General features: G+C 43.1%; 1 protein-coding gene across 1 annotated transcript in view; it reads right to left on the bottom strand.

Moving 5' to 3' along the window:
- Positions 1–4,336: 4,336 nt before the first annotated feature.
- Positions 4,337–16,871, bottom strand: part of LOC109480449 (SH3 and PX domain-containing protein 2A-like) — a 31,700-nt gene continuing 19,165 nt past the window's right edge. The window contains exons 2-6 of the mRNA XM_019782640.1: positions 12,816–12,913; positions 5,633–5,816; positions 5,141–5,231; positions 4,816–4,869; positions 4,337–4,477 (exon numbers count right to left, since the gene is read on the bottom strand). Of these exons, the coding sequence (XP_019638199.1) occupies positions 4,396–4,477; positions 4,816–4,869; positions 5,141–5,231; positions 5,633–5,816; positions 12,816–12,913 (509 nt within the window). The 3' untranslated portion in view covers positions 4,337–4,395. The remainder of the gene's footprint in view (positions 4,478–4,815; positions 4,870–5,140; positions 5,232–5,632; positions 5,817–12,815; positions 12,914–16,871) is intronic.

Here is a 16,871-nt window from a genome sequence, read left to right as displayed (position 1 = left end):
TCCATCTATCCAACACCCAAAGTATATTTTGATTCATGCAGGTCCCTGCCTTGAATATCTATAAAGGGATTACAGAGATTTGTAGCAGAAGTGAAATTCAGTATTACACGTACGCGTGCTAATGTCTGTTATAAGTCATACACCACGAGAGCGTCACTGTACTACGCAACAAAGCTGGTGATAACATAATCTCCACTACACTAAAACAATATTGTTACTTTATTGCTTCATCACTTTGATCCAAAAATATAACAGGTGGAAAATGTACTTCAGTCTTCCTTCGAAATTCCCATTCTAGGTTAACTACTAGTGGTAAAGTCATACACCACGTGAGCCTAACTGAGCAACAAAGCCGATGATAATATAATCTCCAGTACACTAAAACAATATGTTGTTTTGTTGGTTTATCATTTTGTTCGATCCAAAAATATAATAGGTGGAAATGTATGTACTTCAGTCTTCCTTCGAAATTCCCATTGCAGGTTAACTACTAGTGATAAAGTCATACACACCATGTGAGCCTTAATGTAGCATCATGGCATGTGTAATATAATCTCCAATACACTGAAACAGCTTTCATATTTTATTGGTTTATCATTTTCCAAAAATATAACAGGTGGAAGATGTACTTCAGTCTTCCTTCGAAATTTCCATTCTAGGTTAACTACTAGTGGTAAAGTCATACACCACGTGAGCTTTGCTGTAGCAATATAGCCGGTGATAATATAATCTCCACTACCCTATAACAATATTGTTATTTTATTGGTTCGTGATTTTGATCCAGAAATATAACAGGTGGAAGATGTACTTCAGTCTTCCTTCGAAATTCCCATTCCAGGTTAACTACTAGTGATAAAGCCATACACCACGTGAGCCTAACTGAGTAACAAAGCCGATTATAATATAATCTCCAGTACACTAAAACAATATGTTGTTTTGTTGGTTTATCATTTTGTTCGATCCAAAAATATAATAGGTGGAAATGTATGTACTTCAGTCTTCCTTCGAAATTACCATTCTAGGTTAACTACTAGTGATAATGTCATACACCACGTGAGCCTCACTGTACTACGCAACATAGCCAGAGATAATATAATCTCCACTACACTAAAACAATATTGTTATTTTATTGGTTCATCACTTTTATCCAAAAATATAACAGGTAGAAAATGTATTTGAGTCTTCCTTTGAAATTCCCATTCCAGGTTAACTACTAGTGATAAAGTCATACACCACGTGAGCCTCACTGTATAGCAACATAGCCGTTGTCAATATAATCATACACTAAAACAATATTGTTGGTTTATTGCTTCATCACTTTTATCCAAAAATATAACAGGTGGAAAATGTGTTGCAGTCTTCCTTTGAAATTACCATTCTAGGTTAACTACTAGTGATAATGTCATACACCACGTGGGCCTCACTGTACTACGCAACAAAGCCGGTGATAATACAATCTTCACTACAATAAAACAATATTGTGTTATTTTATTGGTTCATCATTTTGATCCAAAAATATAACAGGTGGAAATGTGTTTCTTCCTGTGAAATTCCCATTCCAGGTTAACTACTAGTGTCGTGATAAAACCTGCAGACGTGATGGCACATATTGATTTAGCCGTTTCCTCGGTCTATTTTAGGCATACCGGCGATGACGCACGAGATTATTGAACATCGGGGACAAATCTTTAAGAAATACCAGGAGGAAGCTAGCCTGGTTACCAGACCTATTCTAGCTCTCGAGTCCTTCAAATAGGAGTTGATTTTCGGAGAGGATGTAGGACTCGGCAGCTATAATAGGTCTGGTAACCAGGCTAGGAGTAAGCGCGAAAATAGATAAAAATCGATGAAGAAAAGTACAGGAAAGGAACAAGAAATTGACGTAAAGAACAAGAATATGGAGTATTTAGTATACTCTGTAGTTCGGAAGAAACGGTTTACGATTGGTTGCAAGGAAATAAAGACAGAAAGAGAGGTGGGTTAAGCCTGGGTGCCATCCTCCGTAGTTTTCGCCCGCTCCCTAATGTCACTGGGCCCAGCGATATTAGGGCACGGGCGAAAACTACGGAGGATGGCACCCAGGCTTGGTAAAGAGAATGCTAGCTTCAAGGACAAAAGTTGAATTTTATTGTTTATAGTCAGTTTATAGCATTTCCAATGCCCCTGCGACCCCTCCGGGTGAATAAACCCATTTACAGTCCGGAGATTCTTAGCTTCCCGTCTGGGTTAATTTCCACGGAGCTTTGTGATACCTGAAATAGACAGGGAATACATACATGCTTTATGTCGCGGTACTTTCAATGCTCGCAGCTTCCGATGTACAGGAAAGTAGAACAACCAGAATATGTAGTATTTTAGTTTACTTCTGTTTAACACTTGAAATGATTTACGATTGCTTGCTAGGAACTCGAGATAAGTGGATTAAGAGAATGTTTCGAGGACAAATGTTAGATTCTAATGCATATATTCAGTTAATAGCATTGCCAATGCTTCTTCGACCAGTACGGGTGAATAAACTCATTACAGTCCGGTGGTTCTTAGCTTCCCGTCCGGGTTAATTTCCGATGTTTACTTCCGCCTGCACCCCTCAGGGCCGGAACCGTGACGTCAGCAAGTACCGACGTGACGTCAGCACTCACAAGCCAATTCACATGTTCGACAATTGCATTGCAATCACTGAAATGTGGACACGTTCTGAGCTTCCTGAATCCTGATATTCTATTGTATTAAGAGATCTGTTTAGTGTGGGTGGTGTTGTCCTTGGTGCTGAACAACCATCCATAGTCATAGATGCTTTATGTATTACCCGGTAGTTAAACAAGCAGCAATGGGAACTATATTGCAGGTTTCTGTTTGATGTAAATGCAGTATTGTCTTTCTTTCCAAACCTTTTCTTTCTTCCTTTCTCTGTCCTTCCTTCTATCTTCCTTCCTTTCTTCTTTTCTTCACCTTTTTCTTTCTGTCTTTATTTCTCCCTCTTTCTTTTATTATCCCTCGTTCTAATCTTTCTTAAAATTGAAGTGGACTTATATTCATGTATATACAAAATTGCACTAAGTGCTCTTAGTTTGAAACACAGACGAGAACACATAGAATACACCACAACGGGTAGTAGAAAAAGACAATTGTATTTCTTCAATAAAAAGTATTAGATCAATTGTTTTAATCATTTAACATTTTGTCATAGCATTTTGTCAACAATTTCGTTACCAAAATTCTGTATAATATATTACAATGAATTATTCTATACAATATAAGAGCGGGTGACAGTTCTCCATGATTGACACTTGCCCATCACATTTCAAAATTACCATCACTTCTTTACATTGATAAATTCTCTTGTAATGTAATTTATGTAAATAAAATATAAAATAACAGCTCCTATGTAACTACATTACTTATGCATACAATACACGACTGGCCATGTGCACTATGTAAAAAAAATACGACGAATGTCCAGATTCCAACATTTACCCGTAAAACAATAAGTCATTTCACAATTCCACATGCGCATGTGCAGTGTGTGATGCATTGTGGGAGGGGAGTCAACTTTGACCTTGTACCCCACAATGCATCCCGAGTGCACACTTGCAATATGAAATGATTTATTGATCCTCTCTGTTTCTATGTCAATAAGATTACAACGCAGGGAAGGGTTGTCTTTTTGGGCTCCAAAAGTTGAGGGCAGTCTCCATGTATAGTAATTGGGGTAGGGTTCAATCCCACTTGTGACGTCACTTTCATTTGCATACAGTCTTTTTTGGCAACGCTTTACGGGCAGCACCATTTGTTTGCTAGAATTTACACCAGCTATAGTTTCAACGTGGTTTCTGAAGTTTATATCCATTGTGAACTTACATAGCGATTTGCAGCAGCTTTGGGATGTTTTTCTATGATTGTTTAAAGAAATCTATGAACCACGGAGTTTTAGGCACAAAATATTGTAGCTAGCTCAATATTGTCTTTAGCATGGACATGCAACGTTACATAAGTCATCACAGTCTGCAGGCACGATGTCTGTTGCATATATAACGTTATATTCACACAAATTACTAACAATCAAACGAATAAACGCGATGTGAGCTTTTTTATAAGTCCTTTTTGGAGACGAAGACATTTTGAAAAACGTTACGTCAATATAGTACATGTTGAACGGTCTGCAAAAAAAAAATAATATGCTGCAGCATATCATGGCCGATTTGAACAAATAAAAAATCTTCAAATAAATGGCTTTTGTCCTATTATAGAAGAAGACCGTATTTGGTCGTCTTAGTGGGTTTCTCACCACAGACACAGAGCCTTTCAATTGTTCCAGACAATGTCCACAAATAAAATGGCGGGTGGAGTTGTCCATGTACTTGATACAAGATGATCGTGGGTTGTTTGGGGGGTATTTCAACTGCCCAGTTCCATTTCTTGCCACATAGTTTCTCCGTCCTCAAGGTCTTCCATTTCCCCCATAAGATCCGCACAATCCCTAAAAAATAAAAACACAACATTTTAACGCAGATGGTATTACGTGCAGTGCTCGAGTGGGCCAAAAACATGTATCTGTTGAATCAACCAGTTCTTTTAACAACATTTTCAGTGAGTCAAGTATAAGAACATGCTACATTGAAGTCAACTCATGAATGTGCAATTTTTCTCAAGATCACTAGAGGTCTCTTCTGTACAATCTTTCAGCTACTGTGAAAACTAAATCCTAGAAAGGTACGAGGTTGAAATGTCCTCGAAAGGATCAAAAGGAAGTCATTTGTGGGAATGATCACAGTAAAATCAAGGAAATTACATGGATTTTTGTTGATCAAGACTTACCATGCTATAGTATAGGATAATCTGTGAAATTTCTGAAACTCTGGAGATTCCCACCTGATAGAAGGAAAAAAAGAAAGAGGAATCACAATCTTATCAAATTTAAGCGTATATACATATAACATTGGTATGTCGACAGTTGTACCTATATGATTTTACACGATTCGCATTAACAACATCCGTAAGTCTGTACACCAAGTTATAGACTGCAATTTTGTAATTGCCCGACAGGCGGCGTAGTTTCACCATTTTCATAAAGTCGAGTAGTAGGAATACCGTGAATGTCACTTGCAGAAGAAAAATTGCTTCTGTTCTTATGAATACTTACGATGTTTTGAATTTGGCCTTTGTTGGACTTCCCTCGTTACTACTCGTCATTTCCTGGCCGTCGATGTCTTTCAATGTTCTCGACCTCGGTTCTGTGTGTCAGAGAAACAAATACGTAAACAAGAATTCGGAGATCTCGCACCTACATGAAATATGTAGAGTTCTTGTAAATTGCTGGAAGGTTTTTAACAACCTGTCCTGCAGTTTCAGAACAAGCTGCCAGGGGCCCCAAAATGTCATTTCTACCCTAGCCCAAGAGCTATCTACCATCCAAACTGTGTGACCATAGCATGTCCAGATCATGAGATACCAAGCTGCAGTACCAACGAAAGCCGCCGGGGGGGGGATCTCATAATTTCTAGGTCTCAAGACCTACCCACGTACCAAGTACCACATAAATCTTCTTGAGTTATGCTGTTCACAGACAAACGCTACTGGAAACATAACCTTCTTGGCAAAGGTAATAATAGAAGTTTTCCATCTATGAACCTACTCTTAGGACTGCTGTCAGCGCTGGTACTGCAGCTGTTGTCTCCGTTCTCCTGCGGCCCGCCGCTCCCGTTCTGCAGCTTCTGTGACATGTGCTTCCGCGCGAAGTCCTCGCTACACTGGCACGGCGGCGGCGGGTCGTCTGGTCTTCTCTCGAAAAACGACAGCACCACGGAACTCTGTGATACCTGAAATAGACAGAGGCAGAAGTGTACACATGATTAATGTGTACTGTCCAATCCTACCATGGCAAGGCTGTAACCATTGGTCAAAGGTCATTCCTTTGGTCTTCTCTCGAAAAACGACAGCACCACGGAACTCTGTGATACCTGAAATACACAGGGAAATGTACACATACTTAATTAATATAACGCGGTACTTTTATGTACGCGGTTTTCGAGGCCGCGAACGTATGATCATTACCGTTAACAAATAATTCATCGACTTTCTTATATGTTTCCTGCATCTGTCGCCACTTCTTTGGCAAATGGCTTAGTACAGCTTAAGCCACCGTAGTATCTGATCGAAATGATGTTTTACAATTCTCTCTCTCTCTCTCTCTCTCTCTCTCTCTCTCTCTCTCTCTCTCTCTCTCTCTCTGTGTGTGTGTGTGTGTGTGTGTGTGTGTGTGTGTGTGTGCGTGCGTGCGTGTGTGTCTCGGTGCGGCGTAAAAATTGTATGTGTGCAAGCCGCCTGCATACACAGAATATTGTATGCAACTCCAAACTTTATAGATGGACTTCCCCTTGTCCTTGGCCCAGTTAACGTTATGACAGATCTGTAGTCAACTCCAGAAGATATTGAAGATTCTCCCCGGTCACAGTGAGATGATTGAAGGGGAAACGTACGCCCAGATTATTACATAGGGACCATCCATCACAAACTAGGTCAGAGTGCACACGAAGGTTCCTTACAACCAATATATCATTCTGATTCAGTACAAGACTAACTATTGCTGTGGCGGAGCTAGGGTACGAGTCTCTATATCGGGCTCTTTGGGTTGCTGACAACATAATTAAACTTCTCTGGCTATGTTTTCTCCCTATTTAGCTTATTTTTGCTATCTTATTTCCTCAGAAAAGTTTTTGCCAGAGAGTTATAAAAAAGATATACCAATTCATAAAATAAAAGAAAGAGGACCAATAAAAACGCCTAGAACATGCTAGTAATAAGCCTGTGCTTGGAGAGTACAGCTAGTACAGGTTGTCTGGCCAACTTGATGCTGTCTTTAACCAGTGCAAAAAAGAGAGCCCGGTGAATACGCATAAAATACGCTAAAAATACACCGAATCTGAGGCTCTGCTTGGAGAGTACGTCACTTTTGCACTGGTTATGTAATCTCCAAGCTGATGTTTTGGTGGCTGCAAAGACAGTATCAAATTGGCCACGTAAAAACGCCTGAAGTACGCTAGCAATAAGCCTCTGCTTGGAGAGTACAGGTCCCTTTCACACCGATTCCCTAATCTCCAAGCAGATCTTTGGTGGCTGCAAAGACACTATCAAGTTGGCCAGGCTGTATCCACCTGCCAAAATAAATACCAGTACAAAAAGAAAGCCCGCTAACGCCTAAAACACGCTAGCAAAGAGCCTCTGCTTTGAGAGTGCCGGTTGTACCACAGCGCGTTGAAACAGCCGATGACAAATCAGCTGTCCATTTGTGAGAAGGATGGAGCAATTACATCCCCGGGTCGTCTGAGTCAGGGTGGCAGCCAAACGGTAGCCTCGAACCCGGGCGGCTGCAAAGGTCGCTGCTCTTCAGCATCAGGAGGTTGAACATTGAACGTAAAGCCGGAGCCCCCGTGTTTGGGGAATAGTCACACCTTGACCACGTTAATGATCCCACATGTCCATGTGTCCATCTTATGTCTTATGTCCATCCTTCAATAAATGTGGTAAATTTGAGGCCTTGGTATGGGATGGGAATTGTGACCTATAAGCAACTCGACATAGTAGTTTACAGCACCGAGAAAAACTCAACGTGTAGCCTTGGGAGAGATTGGGAACCTGACTAGCCTGGCTTTTGTTCTTGGTGCTGAACAAGCAGCCGTGGGAACTATTTTCTGTTCTCTTCATTTTCTTTCTTTCCTTCCTTTCTTCTTTCTTTCTTTCCTTCCATTTGAGGCCTTGGGCTGGGCATGGGAATGGCGACATAGGAGCTTACAGCACCGAGAAAAACTCAACGCACAGCCCTGGGAGCGCCTGCGGGACCAGGCTACCTGCCTGATGCCCTGCCGTATAGATTTTTCATTACCCGGCGCGTTATTGCCGGAGGCGCCTGTTGAATACCGCCATTTGTAACGCTGTTTTACCGACCTGTTGGCGGGGATAAAACATGGCCGGCTGCCCGGCTCACTGACTCACGGGGAGAGAGCGAGAGTCATTGGATGGATAACTTTCACCTTCAATAGCATCCAATGCAATTTCATGCAGTTTTTGTATTAATCTATGTTTTTACCTTCGCCAAGAAGGTTATGTTTTCGGGAGCGTTCGTGTGCGTGTGTGTGTGTGTCTGTCTGTAAACACGATAACTTAAGAAGGTTTAGATGGATTGTCTTCATATTTGGTTGGTAGGTAGGAGGGTCTTGATGGGACCTGGAAATGATTAGATTTTGGCCCCCCTGGTGGCTTTTTTGTTATGCGTAGTGGTAGCGTTAATATATACGTCCTTGCTATCGCTTTGTGTTGTATTTCTGTCTTTAATGTATGAATAAAATAAATGCAATTTCAGGGTGGCAAAACTGAAACTATTCTGGATGAGGAAACCTGCTTGATATAGACATTTACTGCCATTTCTTGGCACACATTCTTAGACATTCCTATTGGCAATATTTTCACGTTGTCAACACCAGAGTGGGACGTTGGAAATTGGCCAAATGAGGAGAAAGTTTTTACTAGAGGAGTTGGTCGGCCATGCGACAGCACAAGAAAGTATAACGAAATAAAACGCGTCAAAGCAAATCATGACTATAACGTTGAATGGGTCTAAATGATCATCACATGTCACCAGGGAGGGCTGACGTGCCCCAAAAGGGACATTACAAGTCCGACTCGGGACATTAGGGGCTCTATTATTAGTCGTCCTTGGTAAAAACGGCGCATGGAGCAATCATAGCAAATCTATAACCGGCGTTAGAAGAAGACGATTAGGGAAAACTGCACCACATCATGTCTGTGGGCTTTGATATGGGGGTTTTCAAATGTGCCATCATGATGTCCAATTTATGGCGCGGTCACATTTCCCAACCCGGGGCCCAGCCGGGCAGTCGTATGGAACGAAAATTATAATATAAGACAGCAAAACACAAAAAAAGTTTTAGAAAATTAACCATGAGCACTACTTGTGTATACTCTTAATAAAAATTGTTTATTTTTCGTTCACGCAAACAACCCGGCCGGGCCCCGGCTTGGAAATGTGACCGTGCCATTAGTGCATGCCATCGCTTGTAGTAACGTGTCTCTTCATCTGACGATATTAGCGACTACTCTCTAAGGAGACGTTGATGGAGGAAGATCGTTACCGTTTTATATATGGCCCTTTTTTCTGTCGCTGCCCTCACCAACCTTGGGTCGCGCATGGTTTATCCTTGTCTCTGGCAAGTGGATACTGCTTTTTGCCACCCTAGGATCTGCTTGGAGATAAATTTGCGACACACATACATGGTAACATGGCAGTCAGACAAAGCTCCTTTTCTGTCGCAGTCCTTATGGTTGTCGAACGGTTTGGCTGACATTTCTACCGTTTAATAGCTGACAGTAATACCTAGCCTCTACCAGGCTTCGGGAATGGGCTGGAAAGAGTAGAAATTGCATGGTCAAATAGACAGAATTTCGAATCCTACCATGCCACCGGTCTTGTTCCCTTGGCACTTAACACGGCTTTCCTCACTTTAATAACTCAGGTGAAGATGGGTATTGTCCATTGTCACCTGCGTCCGTGTTAAATGTTGGAATAAGCATACTACGAGATTTCAACGACCAGGTTTTAGATAGACGAAACCACACACTTCCACTGAGGTACCTTCCCCTGTATCCTAAGAAGGCTGCGGTGCCAGACTAGCCCTCTCCGTATGGCAGTTGGGGGTAAAATTGGACCGGAGACGATTGCAATGGATCTTTGACAAGCGGAGATCGAACGGGGTCGGAGGGGTCGGCGTCAATTGCGCTAACCACTGTGGCCCATTGCTTCCCCTGTCTGCACATTCCTCACCGGGAATGCCAATATCAGACATCTTTTTAATCTCAGCCGGGCAGCTAGGTTCGGTAGTCAATCTTAAACTTGAAATGTGTGGTGCTTAGCGACCAAAGACGAATGTTTTTCGGGGCATTGGGTATCATGCAGGTCGGTCGCGTATTGAGACCTAAGCAGACCCAAGTCTGATTTTTATTTGTTGCCATTCTACAACATCAGTAATCTTTAATATCAGCTAGGTTCGACAATCTTAATCTAAAACTTGAAATGTGCGGCGTTTTGCGACCAAAGACGAATGTTTCTCGGGACATGAAATATCGGGGTGGTCGGGTATTGAGACCCAAGCAGACCTACTAGGCATATCCTTCCCTGCCATTCTGCAATATCAGCAACCGACATCTTTAAATCTCACCCGCGTTCCGTAGTCTTAATCTAAAACTTGAAATGTGTGGCGCTCCGCGACCAAAGACGAATGTTTTCCGGGACGTTAAGCACCGGGGCGGTCGCGTATTGAGACATAAATGGTTTATTCCTGCCATTCTGCAATATGTCACAGAAATATCCACATTAAGTATGGAGCTAGCTGGAAGCCGGCCAGAACAGCAGCTATGTGCCTGACAAATCTCCCAGGTCGGAGTTCAGATGAATGCCGCGGAAAACTATACTCTCCAAGCAGAGGTTTGGGTTTTGGCGTGTTTTTAGGCTTTTTTTATCAGGCTTTTTTTTGCACTGGATTTTTAACCCATTTTGGGGGCCCCTACTGTACTTGGTGGCAACGAGTTCCACTCTACGATAGTTCTAAGAAAAAATGGTAAATTGTCTTCAAGGCTACCTTTGGGCAACGATCAAGTCATCACACGATAATCGACCGGGTCATTATGCAAATATTGTTCCGGTCATTATTTGATTATTGACCGGGTCAATATTTAGATACTGGTGTACATCTGTTCGCATGTCCTCCTTTTAAACACACAATCCAGAACGTAAACAACTCTCTCAGTTCAGTCGACAACGACTTTAAAACACCTCGTATTTTTCTGGACAAGTTTGGCTTTGGCACGTTATGTATGTACATAAACACCCAGTAAGGTCGTGAAGTGGCCTGACCCAAGCTTATCTATGCCAAAACTCTCCGTCTAATCTCCAAACAGTTTCTTGGGTACTCTCCAAGCAGAGGATTGGGTTTTGGCTTATTTTGGGCGTGTGGACCTTTTTTATCGGGGTTTCTTTTTTGCACAGGAATTTTGCACGCCAACCCCGAAAAATAAGCCAAAACCCAAACCTCTGCTTGAAGAGTAGACTCTATTATCAAAGCTCCTATAGGCGTAACACTCCTATCAGATCAGCCGGTCTGTTGTACTGGGCGGGGGAAAACTAGAGCCCCGAAGACAGCCTGCCCCACCTGAATAGACTGGATACCAGGCTAATGTGATACTGTCTTGCCGCCACCCAAAGATCTGCTTGGAGATTACTCTCTGGCATTGCCGCGTGTTTACTAGTCTCCACCAGACTCCTTTGCAGGCTGAATAAATAGTAGAAATCAGCCTAAAAAGGATGTAGCTGGCCAGAAGAGTCAGCCTGCCATAGAGGGTCCAATTTGCCGGCCGTGCTACATTTTTAGACCGATTTCTACCCTTTATTGCGCCTGCAAAGGAGTCTGGTGGAGACTACATGTTTATCACGACTTCTGTGCGCTAACGTGACAGGTCTGGAGCAGCCAGTCGCCCGCCACATTCCACTCCCACGTGCGGCCCCCCACCCCTGACCCGTGCGGCACCCCACCCCTGACCCCCACCTGACCCACACGTGACCCACGGGTGACCCGTGGGTCTCCTCTGGGACAAAACGTGACCCATGGGTCCTCCTTGGGACAACCTGGGTCACGGACTGGATAACAAGCTCAAAGTCAAACATGGTGACTGTGACAGGAGTGTGCATCCTACGTTTCAAATTTATTACATCGCATTAGTAACCCATAAACTCGTTTTACACCTCAATTTGCCCCCATCGTTTTGACGGGATGTCTCAATATTTAGACCAAAACATCAACTTCAAACATCACAGAATGTCTAGCCTCTCCAAGCAGAGGGTAAGGCTTCGGCTTACTTTTTTACGTCTTCTTTAATCGTTTGGGGTTTTCATTTTTGTGCTGGTATCCTTTTATACACCAGTCAAACGGGTGGCAAGTGGCTACTGCCCTAAGCTTGCATTTTGTAGATTGAGCTCCGTGCATTTTGTAGTAATCTCCAAGCAGATTCCAGGATGGCCAAAAGACCCACGCCACGCGTATGGACCCTCTCTGGCCAATGGATACTACCTGGCCAATTTGATACTGTCTTTTGCCACCCTAGTATCTGCTTGGAGAGTGGCATTTTGCAGTGCGTCAGTGTGGGACGTGTGGCGCTACCCGTGGGCGGGCTGACGGATGGTTGAACATCAACTCATCTGTAACTTTCCGCACGGTGAGGGTTATTAACGGTAATCATCAAACACAGCAGCGGAACGGGGCGGACAGGTGGAGGAATTGTGTTGTCAACAGAGATTAAACTTTCACGGCTTCATTTCAAAGCGTCGGAGGTGTTGCTGTGGTATCAATTTTCAATCAGATGTCTTTGTGGATGCAAGGCAAAATCAAATTTGCAAGACAGTGTCAAATTGGCAGTGCAGCATTGAATTTACCTTTGCAGAAGGAAAACAAATCGTTTTTACACATTTTTTCTTCTTCTCCAAACACATACTAGGTCAATGACCTGGATCAGAGGCTGTCACCATGGTAACTGGTGCTGTAGTAGACACCCTGTGGTGTTGGATTATATTATGTAGCAAGGGGCAGAACAGAGTTGGAGGGGCTGGTCACCATATATTTATGAATGTGTTAAAAAAAACAGAGCAGTAGTTTGTTGTGCTAGACCATGTGAAGTCAAACATTAAGCATTTGCTTTGATAATGTTGCCTTTCTAGTTACTAGTGGAGTTTTCCAATGTAAAAATAAACTCACCTTCTGAGGTAACCTAATTAACTGCTGTACATATTGTTGAATCTGCGGTCTCCTACTTTCTGCTAGCTTTCTGTCGTTTCTTCTAAAGAACTGCCGGGCTGGAGGAAGAACAAAAAAACAATAGCTCGAATTAACTTCAAAAGCATACAGGGCAAACATAACCTACTTCAGCATAATACAAACAATATTGTAACTTTCAAGGCTGGTTGTAGACTAAACAGCGTTAGCGGGATCAGTAGGAAGACTAGGCCACTGAAGTCTCCACCAGTCTCCTTTTGCAGGCTGCATAGATAGTAGAAATCGGCCTAAAAGGGGATATAATTGGCCAGAGGAGTTTCCTGGCTATAGAGGTTAGGCAAACTGCTCCGTCGCTATGGCCGGAAAACTCCTGGCCAATGATGAACCCTTTTTAGGTCGATTTCTACGATCTATGCAGCCTGCAAAAGGAGACTGGTGGAGACTAAAGCCAGTTGGCGCGCGGCTCTGGTCTGTATTTATCTTATGATTAAAGGATTTTGAAGAGGAGGATCAGGGGATGAAGCACTAAGCGGCATCTGGTCATGTAGCCATTCTTCTGGAGTCTTTGATGCTGGCCTGACAGTGATACGTTTTCTGCTTTCTTGGGTTAGGTTGATTGGACTTCATCCAAGTCGTGCTTTTTTTGTAGTCCTTGATGCAGTAATTGTTTCATTGTGGAAGAGCTGAAACAGGCCATTAAGTGATTTGTGGTTCAGAGTGGTAAAAACGCACCTGGAATTCTCTCATAATATGAGAAAATAGTCCAGCATGACACGAAGTAAAACTTTAAGAGAAACAGAAAACCTAGCCTGGGTGCCATCCTATTTGTATGCCGGGGCTCCTACACTCGCTCTATTTCTTAGGTAGTGAGTATGGGAGCGTCGGCATACATATAGGATGGTACCCGGGCTACAGAAAACCGAAAAGGTAGAGTTAACTGGTTGTCAGATCATCTGTGGTGCCCCAACGGTCGAATGATTTAGACTAAGGCATTGACGATATGGGATGTACACTAACTCACTCACTCACTCACTCACTCACTCACTCACTCACTCACTCACTCATCAGCACCGCATGCTCCAGGGAGCGTAGTTGTGCCCGAACGGTCGAATAATTTCGACAAAGGCATAGATGATATGAGATGAGTACGCGAACCCAAAATAAAGCCCAGTGATTCATTCAGCATCCCCCAGCCCCAGTAAAGATCCCACGACATTCCGCTGTCTTCCCTGACTGCAATTTGATGTTCGCTCAGGGGTGACGTATATTTCAGAACGCTCTCAAGAAATCTCATTACTTCACGCACTTCCCACATCGATTTTTGGTTATGTCTACAATAATACAACCATTCAACCACCTCCTAGGATGTTCTGAGCTGGCAATGAGTATTTGGCCCTGTTCACAAGGAACCACCGTAACCGCGATTCGGGTAAATCGCATTCGTCACATCTGATCCACGTGCCACGTGTTCCTTTCAAACCGTGCCCGAACACGATTCGCCTAAACTACATTCAGTGTTGTTTGGTGACAACACGCGAGGTGGTTTGGGATAGAGGCGCTTTCAATGCGATTTGAATGAAAATGTGAATGAAAATTTTGAGAAATGAACCTTCTGAAATGGCATTTCCTGCGTTTTTTGAGAGGATTTCAAAGACAACATCGGAGATAACTTTTTATTCAATGACAAACTGAGCAGTTTTTCTACGATTCCAGCCCCGCTGGTGATACGAATCAGTCCACCTTCTAAAGAAAAATCTTGGACCCTTTGGTAAAAAGTGGACCTTTCCGCCATGTGTGTGTGTGGGGGGGGCATGGCTTCTTCCGAATCCCCCCTGGCTACAGCCACGATAAGTCACCCTGATCATTCCTTGTAAATCTTACATGGCGCTCAGATCGACCCGTCTCGCCCGGCCTGGTAGACCGGATCAGAAACAGGACAAATCGCCGGGAAAGTAACATCGCTCACCGTCAGAGCTCGGCAAACGCCACTTCGTCTTCTTTTGTGCGAGAAAGTGCAAGTAACAATTCATAGGAATAGCCTCGGTTCGCAGGCGTTGGATTGGCCACACGAAAGCTGCCCCTACCCCATTGTTCATGGTTGGTCTCTCTCTCAAAGAACCTTGACTAAAGATAAGACACATATACCCCCAAAGAAAGTAGACAAGAAGAATTTTACAGTTATGAGGCTTTTGTACACTTTTTATACCCATATTCAAAAGCAGCACAAGTTATGCACGTACTTCGCGTTCCTTGCGTAAAAGGCAATTTGACTGCCCGTTCTGAAACCGTTGGTCGATTTTTATTACCGATACGCCTTCAATTTCAACCGCAAATCTCCGTGAGAACAAAGAACCGAGTCGTTAAAGTCCGATATAAAGACGTGAAGTGACAAAGACGTGGTTCCCTGTCGTTTCAGAGATCACCAGGGTTCACCGCGAAAGAGGGGCAACTGTGTATTTGTATCTGTATAGCCGGTATAACCCTTCGGCGTAACACGCCAGCTTCGTAGGCACGCGGTGCGGCGGCAGCTGGCTGCATCACACCGAATGACTTGTTACCCTTGAACATCTAACTCTAACAATGTTTTGAATTATTTAAAGCTATCTAACGATAATACCCTAATTCCACTCTGCGATACTTCTAGTAAAAAATGTGTAAAATCCCCCGGTAAAGTTGTCGGGCCTCCCGCGACCGGTAATAGCGGACCTGTCTGATCGCCTGTAATGTTGGCAGCGCCGTAATTTCTTTCCGGTAACACGGCACTTATAACGGCGTGTGGCGGGGAGAAAAGCAGGGACGGCGTGGCGCGTGACAGGAATATCGTGTCATATCGAAAATGTAATACATTCCTGATACAATATGATATTACTATCTATTGAGTTCGATTAGTATGATTAGTATCTTTATTGTTATACATTGTATATGAAAGTAGATCAGCTGCTTTGTTAGCATCACCAACTATGTAAGTATATTTTGCCATACGTTGTACCCGTTACCTGTTGTGCTATAAAGTTCTATCTCTCTCTCCATCTCTATTTCTCTCTGTTACTTATTTCCGTTCCATTCTTTCACCCGCTCTCTCTCTCTCCCTCCTCTCTCTCTCTCTGTCTCTGTCTCTCTCTTTCTCTCACTGTGGTTCTTCTCTGTACCTTTGTTGTTCCCTTACTTTCTCTTACTGCCTCACTAACTGCCCGTATCTTTGTCATTCATTCCCACTCTCGATCCCTGAAACTCTCTTTCGTCCTGTCTTCTCATTCCCGTTTTGGTCGAATGTATTTTTGTTGGAGGATTTTCTTAACGCTATGGCAGAGACTACCGTAAGTAGTATCAAATTGGTCAGGTAGTATCCATTGGCCAGACAGGTACCATCTGGGCGGCTGATGACTCTCTCTAGATGTTCGGTTCTAACCGTAACGCTTTTGACACCAGGCGTCTGCTTGGAGACCACCAATTTCATTCCCTGAACTTTTCTATCCCGGTTACGAGCGCTTTAACGATATGAAAGCCAGGCTAGGTCTGGTAGAGATAGTCGTAATTGTTCCTGGTACTACTTATACTGTGACACAGCGGGCTGTTTTCTGTCGTCCGCGCTCTCACAGACCGCTTTCATCTGTGATCATTGGAACCGCGTGCAGTTGAAGAACCCACCGTGGCAAAGTAGAGCTAGAAACAGTTTGAAAATACCGATAACAAACACAGGTACTTTATTAATGCGCAAAGCACCCTTGTCTTTGCAGCCACTGAAAGATCCTCTTGGAGATTATGTAATAGGTCGAGGTATTGTGTTCTGCCAATTTGCGCAATGTTAAAACGTTTTCTGTGAAGGTTATAACTAGCGCACAGTTATACACTGGTCGTAAATTCTACATCCATTCAATCCATAACAACAGATCCATGTCCCATAACGCGGCCAGAGTGAGTTTATAGACCCCCATATAGCCATATCCTACCTATCCTCCAAGTAGACATTGGCAGAGGTCACAAGTTGGGCTTATTTTTGGCGTGTTTTAGACTTTTTTATGTTTTTTTTTTTTTTTT

Source organism: Branchiostoma belcheri, unplaced genomic scaffold (genome assembly GCF_001625305.1).
Source record: "Branchiostoma belcheri isolate BF01 breed outbred unplaced genomic scaffold, Haploidv18h27 scaffold51, whole genome shotgun sequence".
NCBI lineage: Eukaryota > Metazoa > Chordata > Leptocardii > Amphioxiformes > Branchiostomatidae > Branchiostoma > Branchiostoma belcheri.
Note: the sequence above shows the minus strand (reverse complement) of the source record. Positions and strands in the feature narration are given on the sequence as shown.